This window comes from Cydia pomonella, chromosome 10 (genome assembly GCF_033807575.1).
Source record: "Cydia pomonella isolate Wapato2018A chromosome 10, ilCydPomo1, whole genome shotgun sequence".
Taxonomy (NCBI): Eukaryota; Metazoa; Arthropoda; class Insecta; order Lepidoptera; family Tortricidae; genus Cydia; species Cydia pomonella.
Genome location: NC_084712.1, coordinates 1,524,122 through 1,539,856, shown reverse-complemented (window position 1 = coordinate 1,539,856; position 15,735 = coordinate 1,524,122). Strand labels below are relative to the sequence as shown.

General features: G+C 37.3%; 2 protein-coding genes across 3 annotated transcripts in view; both read left to right on the top strand.

Annotated features, from left to right (window-relative positions):
• Nucleotides 1–15,735, top strand: part of LOC133521813 (cilia- and flagella-associated protein 52) — a 355,058-nt gene that overhangs the window by 47,900 nt on the left and 291,423 nt on the right. The window lies entirely within an intron of this gene.
• LOC133521806 (general transcriptional corepressor trfA-like) overlaps nucleotides 1–15,735 on the top strand; it is a 33,022-nt gene that overhangs the window by 12,990 nt on the left and 4,297 nt on the right. For both annotated transcript variants that reach the window (XM_061856875.1, XM_061856874.1), the window contains 3 exons: nucleotides 5,019–5,113; nucleotides 9,546–10,493; nucleotides 11,559–11,793. In XM_061856875.1, coding sequence (XP_061712859.1) covers nucleotides 5,019–5,113; nucleotides 9,546–10,493; nucleotides 11,559–11,786 — 1,271 coding nt within the window. In that variant the 3' untranslated portion in view covers nucleotides 11,787–11,793. The remainder of the gene's footprint in view (nucleotides 1–5,018; nucleotides 5,114–9,545; nucleotides 10,494–11,558; nucleotides 11,794–15,735) is intronic.

Genomic DNA, 15,735 nt, shown 5'->3' with positions numbered 1-15,735 from the left:
ACGTTTCATTAATAATTTCGCAAAAATAGCTCGTCCCTTATCTCGCTTAACGAGTAAGAAAGTAAAATTTGAATGGACAGATGAAGTCAACGATTCTTTTAACATACTTAAATCTGCCTTAGTGTCTTCTCCTATTCTTAAATGTCCCGACTTTAATGAATGCTTCTATATCCATACGGATGCATCTTCCTACGCCGTAGGCGCTGTTCTGATTCAACCTTTTAATGGAGTCGATCATCCTATTGCCTACTGCAGCCGCACACTTAACCAACCAGAGACGAACTATTCAGCTACTGAGCGCGAACTCTTAGCTGTGATTTATGGTCTTGAGCAATTTCGTGCATATGTAGAAGGGAGAAAATGTTATATTGTAACAGATCATGCATCTTTAAAATGGTTTCAAAACTTAAAAAACCCTACAGGACGATTAAATAGATGGGCGTGTAGATTGAGTCAATTTAATTTTGAAATAATTCACCGGAAGGGCAAAGAACATGTCATACCTGACTGTCTTTCTCGTATTCACGTTAGTTCTTTAAATTCTGCTACTATTCAAGATCCTTGGTATCTTGATCTATATAGAAAGGTGTCTGAAAAACCTACTCTCTTTCCCAACTTTAAAATTGAAAATGATAAACTCTTCCGTTACTCTAAGAATAAGTATCGTCTGACAGCTCAATTTGACTGGAAGCTGGTACTTCCTTATGAGCATCGTAATGAAGTCCTAAATAAGTGTCATGATGATCCTACAGCAGGTCATTTTGGCGTGGGTAAAACTCATTCCAAAATAGCCGACATATATTATTGGCCTACTTTATTTCAGGGCGTGAAGGAATACGTCGACTCTTGTGAAATTTGTAAAACTTATAAACCTGTTAACTTAGCTCGTCCTGGTTTGATGGGTAATCCACGACGTATATCGTCGCCAGGCGAAGCAATATCTTGTGATATTCTTGGTCCCTTTCCTCCATCTTATCTGAGAAATCAGTATCTCTTCGTATGTGCTGATTATTTCAGTAAGTATGTGACTTTGTTTCCACTACGCAACATAACTGCTAAAGCTATCGTTAAGTGTATGGAAAAAGGGATATTCCTTATACATGGGGTTCCTAAATATATATTCTGCGACAATGGTGTTCAATTTACTTCCAAAGACTTTCGAGAATTAATGTCCAAATATGATGTCCCTCATATTTTCTATAACCCTAGGTATCATCCTCAGACGAATCAAACGGAACGAGTGAACCGTGAACTAGTAAGAACCATTGCCTCATACGTGCGTTCTGATCACCGTAACTGGGATAAGAACGTATCGGAAATACAATGTGCATTGAATACAGCTCGTCACGAAGTAACTAAAAACACACCGTATTTCTTAACACATGGTCGTCAAATGATTCTAGATGGTTCCCTTTATAATAGCGAAGGTCCCATAGATCAAAACGCGCTCGAATTAGATACCAGTGGTGCTTTTTCTGAAAGACTTAAAGAGCTCAAAACTGTATTTCAAAAAGTGCGTTACTCGTTGATTGCCTCCCATGAACGTAACGCTAGGTATTATAACATGAGGAAGCGTCACGTAGAACTGGAAGAAGGACAAATCGTTTATAAAAGATGTTTCCCATTGTCAAATGCAGCAAAACATTTTTCTGCTAAATTAGCGCCCCGTTATGACAAATGTGTCATTCATAAAAAATTGAGTCCTCTTGTATACTCTTTAAAATCCTTAGAAGGAAAACTTCTAGGTAACTTCCATATAAAAGACATTGTACGTCCTGGTGAAGCCGAGCCGTCTTCCTAGCGGTACTCGTCTTAACACCAATTGGATACTTACACTTGAAAATATCCTATGTGATACTAAATATTGAACGTACCTACTAAACTGAAGGCGACCTGGCACAAGCTGGTTTTCATCAGACTGGGTATTTGTTCCATGTTTTTGTTTTTATTGGTACCGGGTGCACACGGACCAACATTAATCTTTCATGTGTCCTTATAAAGACATAAAACTTTAAATAATCTGAATAAACTGCAGAAACTTACTTTACTTATAAACCCTAAACGGGCCTATTACATGAAATACTATTAATTATTGAAAAAGGGACTACGTTCTCGCTAAACTCTATGCTGTAACTGAACTTTTGTTTGTAATTTTAGGAATTGTGTAATAGCTAGAGAATGCAGCTTGTTACATATTTCCACTACTGTCGGTGATAGGCAATTTCTTTAATAAAGGGAAGGTTGTTAACGTTGCCGTCTTTGACGTTTTCTTTTAGGTTTAGGAAAGCGCGCACTAGGAATAAGAAGGTTCGAACCAAAATTAGTCATTAGATTTCCTTGGTCGAACTGATCATTCACCAAGTCATAGGTATAACTTTGGTTGTAAGACTTGTTTTTCTTTATAGATTATCTATGGTTTCTTATTTACGTTTCGTAGGTTAAGGTGTTCACTTCCTATTGGGCGTATAGCATTAAAAAAAATTTTTTTTTCAAAAATTTTTTTTAACCCAACTAAAGATGAACTGTAACACTTTGGGGTATCCACCCAGTGTTATAAACAGCTGAGTAGCATATTGTATAGGTACTTTATAGGTTAGAAAATGGTATGTTTGTTTTGGTAAGATTTGGTAGTTGAAATGTCTTCGACACGGATGTCATAGTGGGTCAGTCAAGAACTGAGACCTGTAGTGATATTTTCAACTTTACCTATACGCTTTTAGCTATATTGAGTGGACAAAACTTACCGGAGCGGTAGGTCAGTATGTGCGTTCACTCCGTTGCATTTTGCGCATCCATGTCGTGTTCCTGCGTTGTGCTAGGACACAGGCACTTTGTTTGCGTTGGGGTATATACATTTCACAATTGAAATACATTTTAAAACATAGAAATACCACGTATTAACAGTATGATTTCGATAAAACCGAGCAGTTGTTTATTTCAGCGGTAGACACTGACGGCTGTCAATGTCATTTGGTTTTTTTTTTGTCCATGGTTCCGTAACAGACGGTCGGTCACACTTGTTGTACGACAATAAACATATACTTGTGGTTCTTTTATCTTTTTATAATTTCCAATTATTAATATAGTCCGTATTATTTGCTTCCTAAAATGAGTAACTCTTTTTATTGTTGATATTTCGAATTATTCCGAGAGTCAAACCGGTCAGTTGTGGTATCCATTGAATGAGAAGGTTTTCATTCATCAGTTTGTCTGTGGTTTCTCGGATTGGAATTTTGATAAAATCATTGTTCGATCGATCTTCAAGATGTGAAGTATATTAGAAAATCTTTCGGCAATCAATCTTAGGGCTCGTCCCAAAATGTGCATAATTTAGCGTCTTAGAGCCTACCTAAAATGGCGGCTGCTAATCTTTTTCCTTCAATTTAACATAACTTGCAAAACCTAATGTAACGTCAACCACCTCTTCGTCTTGCCACGCGGTCTGCAGGCGCCGTCGTTGGTATAGGAAATAATGGACCCGGCATAAACCCAGGGTTTTTTCCTGGACCCTGGTTTTTCTGGACCCTGGTTCTCTAAGGCTGTGCCATCCGGTGGCAGCGTTCTTCTTGGCAGTGTCCGTGAAGTTAAGACTTTTATGAGATACCTTTAGTTAAATATGGACCCTTTACGCTGAACAGGTAACCTGTAATCCCTGTGAGCAATTGCTTACTGCTAAACATCCCCGGAGGTTGGGGCATAACTTTTACTTTAGACAGTGTTATGTTAGGAAGACAAATTTTGATATTGTTGTCCGTAGACACAGAGATGTCTATGATGTATTTAGTGTAAATTTCAAGAAATAGTGGTGTCACTAAGAAGTATTTAGTATTACTTATTTACTAATAAATAACTCGTGTTGACCGTAGCGGGTCATATATATTTAAGGAATAAACTGTGTATTAAATAAATTTGGGATTTTCATTTGGATATGTCATGCGCTTGATGAGGATAGTATCCTGGCGTCCTACCTTAAATTTTTGGATACCTATTCTCACTCCATAGTGGCCTGAACCGCGACCCTATCTATGATTGTAGTTAGCCGAAGGTATTTGTGAACTTTTCAGTAGTGAAGTTTGGTGAGTTCTGGATCACTCCATAGAAACACGTTTCCTTCTATGGAAACGGTCTTTAACAATAATAGAATCAGATCTTCTCCATATCCAGAGCTCATCCACAACTATTACACGGTTTTAACCGGTTTCGGTTTTTTTTGTGGTAAAACCGAAGAAAAAACCGGTTTTGAAAAACTTCCGGTTTTTGCATTCCCTAATGTGTATATATTTTATCAAATTTCTAAAAAGAAAATTAGCTACACTATGTAATTGCATGATTTCTAGCCTACTAGTTATTAAAAATTCTGCCGTTGTTCTGATTGTAGTTATGTACAGCTGTGTGCAATATAATACCCGGCAGTCAAAGAGAAAATTAACATGAAGGCAAACAAAGGCAAAACATAATTTTACCTCGTGCAATTATATTGGAATTGGAACTTTGTTTATTATTGTTCTGCGTTGCTTAATACGTTATAGGTTCTCGCGGGCTTGGTTTCCGCAACTCGACGTCATAAGATTGCGCCTATTTTGCGTGGTACCCACCCGGTGTTGGAATGGAACTACTCTTGCCAACATGCCAACCCAACTCTAACAAGAAGCCTAGCAGACCCCGGTGAACCGAGGTGTTTTGTCCGATACTCTGCCACCCTGGGCATTCGAGAATGATGTGGGGGCTTCTGCCTCCATGCATGCCCTGCCGAGAGGCTATTTATAGTACGTAGGGTTAACTTGTTTAGTGAGGCGTGGCCAGTCCAGTTATTTTAATTATTTCAAATTTAGTATCATGCCCATTATTTTCAATCGAATCCATACATCTACGCTCATCCCATCCAGAAAATATGAAACTTCTATAAGACCATCTCGCACCTCATGGAGCAAGACTTCACAATACATACTGTACCTATCAGAGTGCATTAGAGATTATATTCTCTATAAAAGCGATACTATACGGATATATCTTTCCAGAGAATGAGATGGACTACTTCTTCAGAGGCCACGGAGCGTCCGGAGACGATGGCACGGGCCCCGACCTGGCCGGCATCTCGACCATGCTCAAATTGGTAAGGGGATGTTTTCAAAGAAGCAGTTTTACGTCATTCGACAACGGTTGTTCGCATTTTTGTGCAAATACGTAACTTACTTTGGCATACTTGTGTTCCAATTGTATAGGTGTTCAAGGGTCTGACGGGCTTATAGTAGAAAAACTCCAAATAAAATATATGAGACGTGTAATCTGTCTTGTGGTACAGGAATAAGTAAAGTGACATGCAAATTTTGACAATATCTTAAATTAATACGAGAGGAGATTGACCTCTGTGGCGCTTTGCTATAGTATTTGCGCAGGCGCTTCATGGATCTGATTTTGACCCGAACATGCCCCCGGGCGTTGAAAGCTTGTCTTTCAACCCAAACTGCTTGATCCAGGAAGCAAATAGGATGCAACGAAGAACCGCTACTCCAATTGTGGGTTAATTTTATGAATTACGGTGGCGTGACCCCTCTTGAATGTCATGAAGGTCCAAAATAATATTATATTTTTCTCAACGAGCACCACGGCGTCAATTTGCAACGGTTGAGTGTGTGTCATCCAGCCTCTAGTAGAAGATTCCAGAACTTCTTGTTTAACTGGCTTGATGTCGCATCTGCTCGACCCTGACGGGGTGTGAGTGGCCAAAGACATCTGCGTTCCTTGAGGACATGAGTTGGTACCGACGTTAGAGGACGGACAACGAGGGAGTGGCAGCAGCTTCTTCAGGGCGCGACGAAACGGTGGGAAGTGGCAACCAAAACAGTGTTGAGTTCATTGACGAGAAACATACTTTTACAATACCCAGCACTCATTTAAATAAAATGTGGTCGACTTTACCTCAGCTTCCCAAAACCTCCTTAATGTCAGACACGCGGAGCTGACATGAAAGTAATGTAATCATTAGCTGCAGCGTTAGCTTGCAAATTACAGCTTAGGTAGCCAAGACTCATTGTATGCACTGATAAATGATGCACAGAACAAATTAAGTAATGAGTAACCCTAACAAATAGGTATCACTGGTTAAGTCTGCTGCTAGCAGTAACCCAGTGTACTATTGAAACATACAAAACATGGCTATCTGACACCTTCACAAGTCTCAATCTATCAGCCAATGGACACTAATAAGTCCATATATTTAGGACCGTAACAAATAATAGCTAAGCTAGCTTATAGTGATAAATATAAATACCGAAACACTAAGATTTCCCTTTAACGTTAAGTTGACATATACCTAAGTATGAGAATATGTACCTTCTTGTCTAGTGAAAAACTTAGTGAAATGCTTTCTATTTGATTTCCTGTTCGAGGAATGATGAGATTGCTTAGTGCAAACCTTCGCAGGCTGCTGGAACCGCGTGAGTTGGGTTCGAGTCTCATCGTCAAGCAATTCATTACTAGCGCAAGAGGTGACATTTGTAAAATAACAATTAATACGCGAAGGAGCCGATACCTGACCGCTGTTTGTTGGGCCTGCGACTATATACCCTAATTTAGTCTCAAATAGTATCGTCTGCCTATCACTTAATTCAATTTTATGTGACCCTAACAAGTTCCAAAAGAGATCAGCCCCAATTAAAAAATCAATCTCGGATGGCTTATAAAAGTTAGGGTCAGCTAAACAGATGTTAGAAGGAATATTCATTCGCGATATATCCATCTGTTGATATGGCATCTCGTCAGTTATAGATGGCAAAACAGAGCAATTTAAATAAGTCGAGTAGGTGTTATCTAACGATTTAATTGGCACCTGGCACATTTTACCTACGTGAGACTTTAATTTGTTTATGCCTGTAATCGATTTATTTACTCGATTAGTATGTAAATTTAACTGCCGACATATCTTCTCAGTCATAAAACAAGTCGCACTGCCATTATCCAAAACTGCCCTGGCTATGATCTCGCGATTGTCATGCCCGTATACTTTTATTAATGCAGTGGTTAACAGTCCGACGTTCGGTTCAGATGCATGGGAATATGACGTTAATGCAGGAACGGAGGCGGTGGCCGGCGCCGGCGCATCACTCGGCTCAGTAGCTGCCCGTGACGCGGAACGCTCACACGGTTTTGATCCTGTTTTTTGCATGTGCTCTGTGATATGAATGAGTGAATTATGCTTGCGCTTACATATCCTACAACCTGCCTTCTTGCAATGGTTTGCGTAGTGATCTCGTCGGAAGCAATTAAAACATACTTTATAATTCGGCAGCAAATTAAGCCGCTCGATAGTGCTTAACGCGAGAAACTGGGAACAGTTATTTAAGCTATGCTCACCATTGCATTTCGGACATAATTGAGAAGGGGAAGTGACACAGTGTTCAGTGGTTTGAGTCGAAAGCAATACCCTATGTTTAGACGCAATTTTAGCCGGCTGACTAGATTGACCGGCGCCTGAGGCGCTCGATAACTCTAAAGTTTCAATCAAATCTGCACGATTACGCATAAAAGTGATAAAATTATCAAATGAAATAGGAATATTCTTATCAAAGCTTCCTTTGTGCTCCTCCCACTCGCGGAATGTCTTTGTGTCTAGTTTACTGCTAATTATGTGAATAAGGAGCGTGTCCCAATGATTGACAGGCTCACCTAGGGATTCTAAACATCTCAAGTTTTTGTTTACGTGGTCAATAATACGTTTTAAATGCACGGACGACTCTTCTGTGATCGGCTCCACATTAAATAATGCAGATACATGGTTTTGTAATAATAACCTTTTGTTATCGTACCGTTCGCATAAAAGTTTCCATGCTACCTCATAATTGCTCCCAGAAAACTCTATGGAATGAATAACTAAGGCTGCTGATCCTTCTAACGATGCTCTTAAATAGTGAAATTTATTAATGTTGTCAATGTCATCGTTAGAATGGATTAGACTTGTGAAAGTATCTCGGAAACCTAGCCAATTCTCGTATGAACCCTGAAATTTTGGTAACTGAATAGTTGGCAGCTTAACCAGTTTATGATTATTTGAACCACTACGCGACCCACGATTGCTGCATGACTCGAATTCATCGCGTTTTTTATTAAAATTATTGAGCATATCCTGGGCCCGCGAGAGCACAGAGAAGTAGTTATTTTGAAACTCGTCTCGCTCTGCCATATGTGTGTCCAAATTTTCACTGCTGCACTCTAACTGTGTTTGTACATCATCGTAAAGCTCATACAATGCCTCAATCTTACCTATACGCAACTGCAATTGACTAGCCTCAGCTTGAGTTAATGACGATTCCTTCACTGTGCCTAGGTATGTAGTAAACAAGGTTAGTTGACCTTTGTAACTGCCTCTTTTGCGAATTAAATCCTTTTCATCAACCATTTTTGGGAAGCTGGTGTACGTAGACCTTGAATGTAAACAATTAATAGATGTAAGCACGATTATTGAAACAATTTAATAATTAAAATTACACTTTGTGTTCAGTTTAGTCAATAAGCTAAAATAGTCTAGTTCGTAAGATTTTACAATGAAATTATAATAAATAATTCAAAATCACGAATAAAATGTAAATAATTGATTGATTCGTGTAATATAATGTAAAATATACTAAACTATTATCTTATTGTACCTATTAACAAAGCCCATACATTCGCAGATTATCATTCAAATAAAATAATTCAATTTAAAACAATTTTTATTTAAAATCCCTAGTAATAATTCCTGTTTAAAATAATCCACAATACAAATAAATTAAAGATTATGACTAGTCTCGAGTGAATAGAATAAGCGTACCTACACGAATAGCGGTAAATTAACGGTCAGAAGTTGCGTTGACAAAAGTAAGTTATTTAAATAAAATCAATTCAATTTATTGTGAGTTTCAAATAAATAAAATAATTAAGAATTGACTAGATGAATATCACATTTAAATAAATACAACGAACTAACTTACAAATTGATCTGACCTTAATAAATACCAATACACTTTAAACAATAAAATATTCACTAACCTGGTATTTCCACCATAAATCCTACCTAATTATACCTTAATAACGAGTGCTGGACCCTAACAACTCCTAACACACTCAACACTGCTGGATTCCGATGTCCTGGTGAATTTCTTCATCACAGCCTCGGCAGTCGTAATATCCTCAGTGATAAATTGGTAATTTATAGGTATTTCCCTTCGGTCCTCCTATAAATGCTGGTTCCTTCAATTATATCCGGTTCGAAGGACCATGTTCAAGGGTCTGACGGGCTTATAGTAGAAAAACTCCAAATAAAATATATGAGACGTGTAATCTGTCTTGTGGTACAGGAATAAGTAAAGTGACATGCAAATTTTGACAATATCTTAAATTAATACGAGAGGAGATTGACCTCTGTGGCGCTTTGCTATAGTATTTGCGCAGGCGCTTCATGGATCTGATTTTGACCCGAACAATAGGTACCTACTCTTCGTGTGTGTTTGTCAAATGTGTAAATAAATAACTTTGTTTTTTTTGTGTTACTTATGAAATAATTGTTCTAGGTCAGTGATTTGGATGAAACAAAAGATAATAACGATCCAATTACTCTATTCCGAAATAGAGCAACAGACGAAATAAGAATAAGTAAGCTAAACCCTAACGCCGGAGAGTATATTCCTGGCAGTGGCTTCACCAAAAATATAAATATTCCAAAGTATTCTCCAAAGAAAAATAATAATATTCATGGATCTAAAACTAATAAACGGACCGGTAATGAAAACATAGCTCCATCTTATTCAAATCTCAACGAAACAAAACAGAATGGACTCCCAAATTTTAATAATAACATGTTTAAGAGCAAAAGTGTTAAAAATTCACATGAAGACAAAATCAATGCAACTACTTGCGAAACAAAACATGAATTATCAACATTCAATAATATAAATATGTTTAAAAGTAAAAGTGTAAAAGATGTACCAAAAATTGAATGCATAGAATCAAATACAAAGAATGTGCAACCTGAATTAAAAACTAGAAAGAATGAACAAGTAAATACAAACGGAAATTTACTTGTAAACGGGCTTCCAAAGAGGCAAATAGAAAAACCTAAAGCAGATGAAATGAAAGAGCTACAAGAGAAAGTAAAATCCACAATTATAGCATCATCGGTTGATAATTCATTGCAAACAAAAAGACAAAAAAACGTCGCTATAGCAACTTTGCTTAAACTCGGTGTCGTACCTGATGAAAAGCCAGTAAAATTAATAAAGCCTGATTATTTCGAGAAACCTCCAACGAACGAAGAACAAATTGAGAATAAAGTTAGTGATTTAAAGGAAATGCCTTCGACGTCAAGCAGTGAAACCAATGTTAATTATGTTGATCCGGATTCAATATCGAAAGTGAATGGGTGGTTTAACAGCATGGAGTGTCCGAAGCCAAAGCCGCAGTTGCAGGAGCCGTTAGTGCTGAAGGATTGTATCACATTTAAAAAGAAGACGGCTTCGAGCGTAAGTATTATTTAGATTCATAATTTTTATACCATTTTTATATCATTTCCAGAAAAATCGGAGAAATAGACAAACAAAAGGTTAATGTTTAATATTTGACCGGTATGGATTCCTGAATTCGTAGAATTTAGGTATGTAATAAAATATTCCGATAAATTGAAAACCACCGTACTTAAGTTTGTGTTAGGTTTGATTTTAGATTTTAGGATGTCCCCAGATGTAAAATCATCATAAAGACTCTTATTTAATACACTTATACTACTCATAATGAAAGGCATTAAAAAACGGGCTGAAAGCTAGTTTCGTAAACACCAGTGTTTTAATGCCTAATTATCTACCGTTAGTTACGCTACCTACACATATATTATAAGCTCTTTATGATGTGTTCAGGAACCTGTCAGCTGTTTTACAATTACAACACTGCTTGTTATTGACATTTCTTTTCGAATGAAACGTCATTTCAACTCGTATTAATAAATGAAGTCAAGTAAATTCCTGTTTTGTACGGCAGAGAAAGGACGACAATCTCTTATGGCAGAACTGTTGCAAAAGTGACCAGATTTCAGCTTTAAATAATAGTTCCAAAAAATTGTTTTGACAATAGTTTATCTTTATGCTGGCCATAATTTGCGGCTTTAAACCGCATCGTAGGTTTCTGATATGTATGTAGATAAAATAATTTACATATTAGTATTTTATGTCGTTGATTACTTACACAAAAATGTATTAAATACATTTAAGTTGATTTATATTATTCATTGCGAAACATGTGCGATAACAAATTGCTTTGCGTTTGCTCTATTTTATTTTTTATTATTTAAGAAAACTTACAGCTAGAGTTACAAAATAGGTTGCGAAATAGAAACAGTAAGCCAATTACATGTTTCCACAGGTAGAAAACACACCGCAGGTTTTCACGGTAAAGTCGAATTTAATACATACATTTCTTCACCTTAATCCATTGCATAATAGAAAAGAAATACATATTTATGAACCAGACTATACCGTAACCCGTCAGGAATTGACTTTCCAAACTCACACATTCAAAACTCACCATTCCTCCAGGTCACATCTCGCAACACATCAACAAGTACCACAGAACCCACCAAAGACCGTGAAGCCAAGTCCTTCAAACCGTCCGACCACGCCACCGAACTTTTGAAAAAGTATGAGACCAACGCGCAACAACAGAAGTTTTTGAACGAAGACTTAGGGACCCGGCTTGAAAGGCAGCTGAGGGAACGGGATGAAGTCGTGAGACAGAAGATGCTGGCTAGACAGAACGCTGGATAATAATTAGGTAAGATTTTTTTTAATTTTGTCCTCAGTAGAACTACTGAGAAAATTAATTCCCAGTAGGCGGTAAAAGGTAAGAAAATAAATTTAGTACTACTTTTTACACCAGCGTTTAAGAGGCCGTTATCGATTTTAGTCGCAAAAATGACAAATTGATAGATTTAGCGCATGAAATTTTACACCTTTTGTTAACTATTAGAAATAACAAGTACTGGTTTCTATTACCACGTCTTTTTATCTTTCATTTAAAAAAAAAAAATCTGATGGATGTTTAGCTAAACGCGCGTAAAGCAGTGCAGCAGCGCAGCTTATTTGTAAATTCCGTAAAGTTTGGACTGATAAAAATGGTAATTTTGTATTACACATATCCTGTAAGTTACTTTAACTTTAGAAACTACATTTTTGTTATTATAAATTTGAAGTAGTGAGAATGAAAGTTAGACGAAATCATTTTTCTCCAGAAATTACTTCAAAACAAGGGACAATTTCTCTGAAAATCGACTTGTGAATTTCAACGTAATCTTGATACACAATCTACAACATTTGCTGAAAATGTTCAGATTATACGTCATTTTGTATAATTTACTACCATAATATTTGATGAATTTTTAAAAACTGTCCCTTCTCGTCACATTTTACCGGGGACGCACGCTTGCGACCTCATTACCAAAGGCAAGATGAAAAAACGTGCTAATAGAAACCAATACTTATTATTTAGATAATACGTAACAAAAGGTGTACAATTTCAACGACTAAATCTATCAATTTTACATTTTTGCTCTAAAATCGATACCGGGCTCTTAAAGAAATACGAAACCAACGCGTAACAACAGGTGTCTTCGTAAGAGGTCTTAGGGACCTCGAGAGGCAGCTGTGGGCAGAAGATGTTGACTGACAGAACGCTGGTTAACATTAGGTAATAAGGTTCCGTACCTCAAAAGGAAAAAAAAACGGAACCCTTGTAGGATCGCTTTGTCATTCGTCCGTCCGTCTGCCTGTCAAGTCCCTTTATCTCGGGAACGTGTGGAGGTATCGAGCTGAAATTAAAACCATATACTCAGGTATACAGTCCCTTGAAGCTGTGAAAAAATCAAACTTGTAAGTTGTAAAAACGAGATATGGCCGTTTATGCAGCAAAAAACGTATATTTCGACACTCAAGCGAGTCCAAATTCATAGGATTTGACGACCGGTTTGGCCCAGTGGGTAGTGACCCTGCCTACGAAGCTGATGGTCCCGGGTTCAAATCCTGGTAAGGGCATTTATTCGTGTGACGAGCATGGATATTTGTTCCTGAGTCATGGGTGTTTTCTATGTATTTAAGTATCTATAAATATTTATATATTATATATATCGTTGTCTAAGTACCCTCAACACAAGCCTTATTGAGCTTACTGTGGGACTTAGTCAATTTGTGTAATAATGTCCTATAATATTTATTTATTATTTATTTATTTAAAAGGATAAAGCTTAGTTCATATAGAATTGGCACATAATTAGCAATCTTTAAAAAATAATAACTCCATGGCGGGAAAAAAAATTACAGTTACAGTTCAATCATCAACCTTCAAAGTATTAATGGTGAAAATATTATTTTTCTAGCTTTATACATTTAAAAGTTTTCGACAATAAAAATTGAGAAAAGGAGATTGATCGTGCACAAATACTTCGAAAATTCTTATCGATCCCGGACGAAGATAGCTAAGTCGCTTAAGATTCTAAAAGCTAGTATTTGTAGGGTCATAAAACGTTACAAGGAGACTCTATCAGCCGACAGGAAAATACAAACTAATCGGAAATCTGACACAAATAATAAGATTTTGGAAAAAAAGTCCCAAGGTCACTCAAACAATATTCAGGACGGTCTAATTACGATTTATCCCAAAAATTCTAAGAAACTTCTAGGAAGATAAAGATGATTCAACTCAAGGACTGTTAAACAGATCCGACAAGCTAAAACACTAGCTCGACTATTGTACGACCCAGTATTAACAAAATTCGAAGGTTGCTTGTTGTTGGACGACAAGACGTATGTAATACTCGATTTTAATCAACTAATCTGTTCGAAGTTTTATATGGCCAATAATAGAGGTAATGTACCTGAATAATACAAGTTCGTGAAACTTGACAAGTTCGCAAAAACATATGATATGGCAAGGAATTTATAATTGCGGCTGTAAGACGAAAAGTTTTATAACATAGTCAACAATGAAGTCGGACCTTTATATTAAAGAGTGCTTAGAGAAATGAGTATTGCACTTTATTAGAGGCTATAACGCAGCTGTCACTACCCAAAAAAAATTTTGGCATGGTATGCTAAGAATCAGGCCAATTATATACCCCGATTGTCCCCAATTTCAATCTATCGAAAACTACTGGGCAATCATGAGAAAAAAATTAAACAAGACTAGTCAAATTGTCCAGGGTATCAATTCATTGCGATCTACAGAAATCAACACGCCAAAAATATCGACAAAAGTGTTGTGCAGAAGATGAGGGGGGTCCATCATGGAAACAGTTCGTAATTATTTACATAACAGAGATTTTATTTAAGAGTCCTTATTCCTACAGACGAGCGTATTTTGTAAAATGCTTCCTTTTTCATTCAAGATTACGACGTAACTATTAGTATTTATTCAAAAACTGATAACGTACTTAAATAATCGTTTCCTAAACTAGGGGCTCCAACAGTTCAAATTTTAATTTTCTCTTTTAAACCTCTTTTTTAATGAGGTTTTTTGGGAGTCTTTTCCAAATTTTGCAGTGAGATGTGGCGTTTCGGTTCTCAATTTTGCTATAAACAAGAATCATTTGGTACATGAATGACTACAATTTGATTCAACATATCTCGTACGAGGGGCTGGAATGATTAACAATCGAAGATTCATTTGAAAAAACTGATAAAATACCTTCCGAGTTTTCTTCATTTTTTTGGCGAAAACAGGGTTTTATTATATTTTATTTCCGCAAATTGTACGCATATTTTGCTTTAAAAATAATATTATAGCAAACTGTAACTTTATGTTAACCTATAAAAAAAAAATCGTAACTATGGGACCTACATTGCCGTAAATTTATATTTTTTTAAAACACGTATAAATCACGCAGCAGCGACGCCCCGCTCTCAGTCCGCGCGGAGCGCGCTTAGAGGACGGACCTGTGCTCGATTGTCAGGCATTCGTTGCGATCGTAATCAGCTACGGAGTTCCGAGAAGTGCTATATACTGCGATTAGAAAATCTTAATAAAAGTTCATTTTTTACAGTATGCCTAACAGACTCGCTTATTGATGGATTTTCAGTGTTACTTTTTTTTTAATACTAAGTCGGTGGCAAACAAGCATACGGCCCGCATATGTACGCCTGCAACTCCAGAGGAGTTACATGCGCGTTGCCGACCCTAACCCCCTCCCGCCCCTCGTTGAGCTCTGGCAACCTTACTCACCGGCAGGAACACAACACTATGAGTAAGGTCTAGTGTTATTTGGCTGCGATTTTCTGAAAAACGCATTTTCACTTGAAATTACGTTAGGGTTTGCATTATTATTTTTGACCCGGATGAAGTCCAAGTTCTCATGATGGAGTCAGGAGTTGGTCACCAGAACTCCTAATCTACTAATTATAATCCCATCGTGTTTGGGCTCAAAAGATTTGCCCTGACGAACACCATCGATCTAGATGAGGTCCAGGGTCTCATGATGGAGTCAGGAGTTGGTCACTAGAACTCCTAATCTACTCATTATAATTCCATCGTGTTTGGGCTCAACAGAGTTGCCCTGATGAGCACCTTCAATCTAGATGAGGTCCAGGGTCTCATGATGGAGTCAGGAGCTGGTCACCAGAACTCCTAATCTACTCATCATAACTCCATCGTGTTTGGGTTCAATAGAGTTGCCCTGACGAGCACCATCAATCTAGATGAGGTCCAGGGTCTCATGATGGAGTCAGG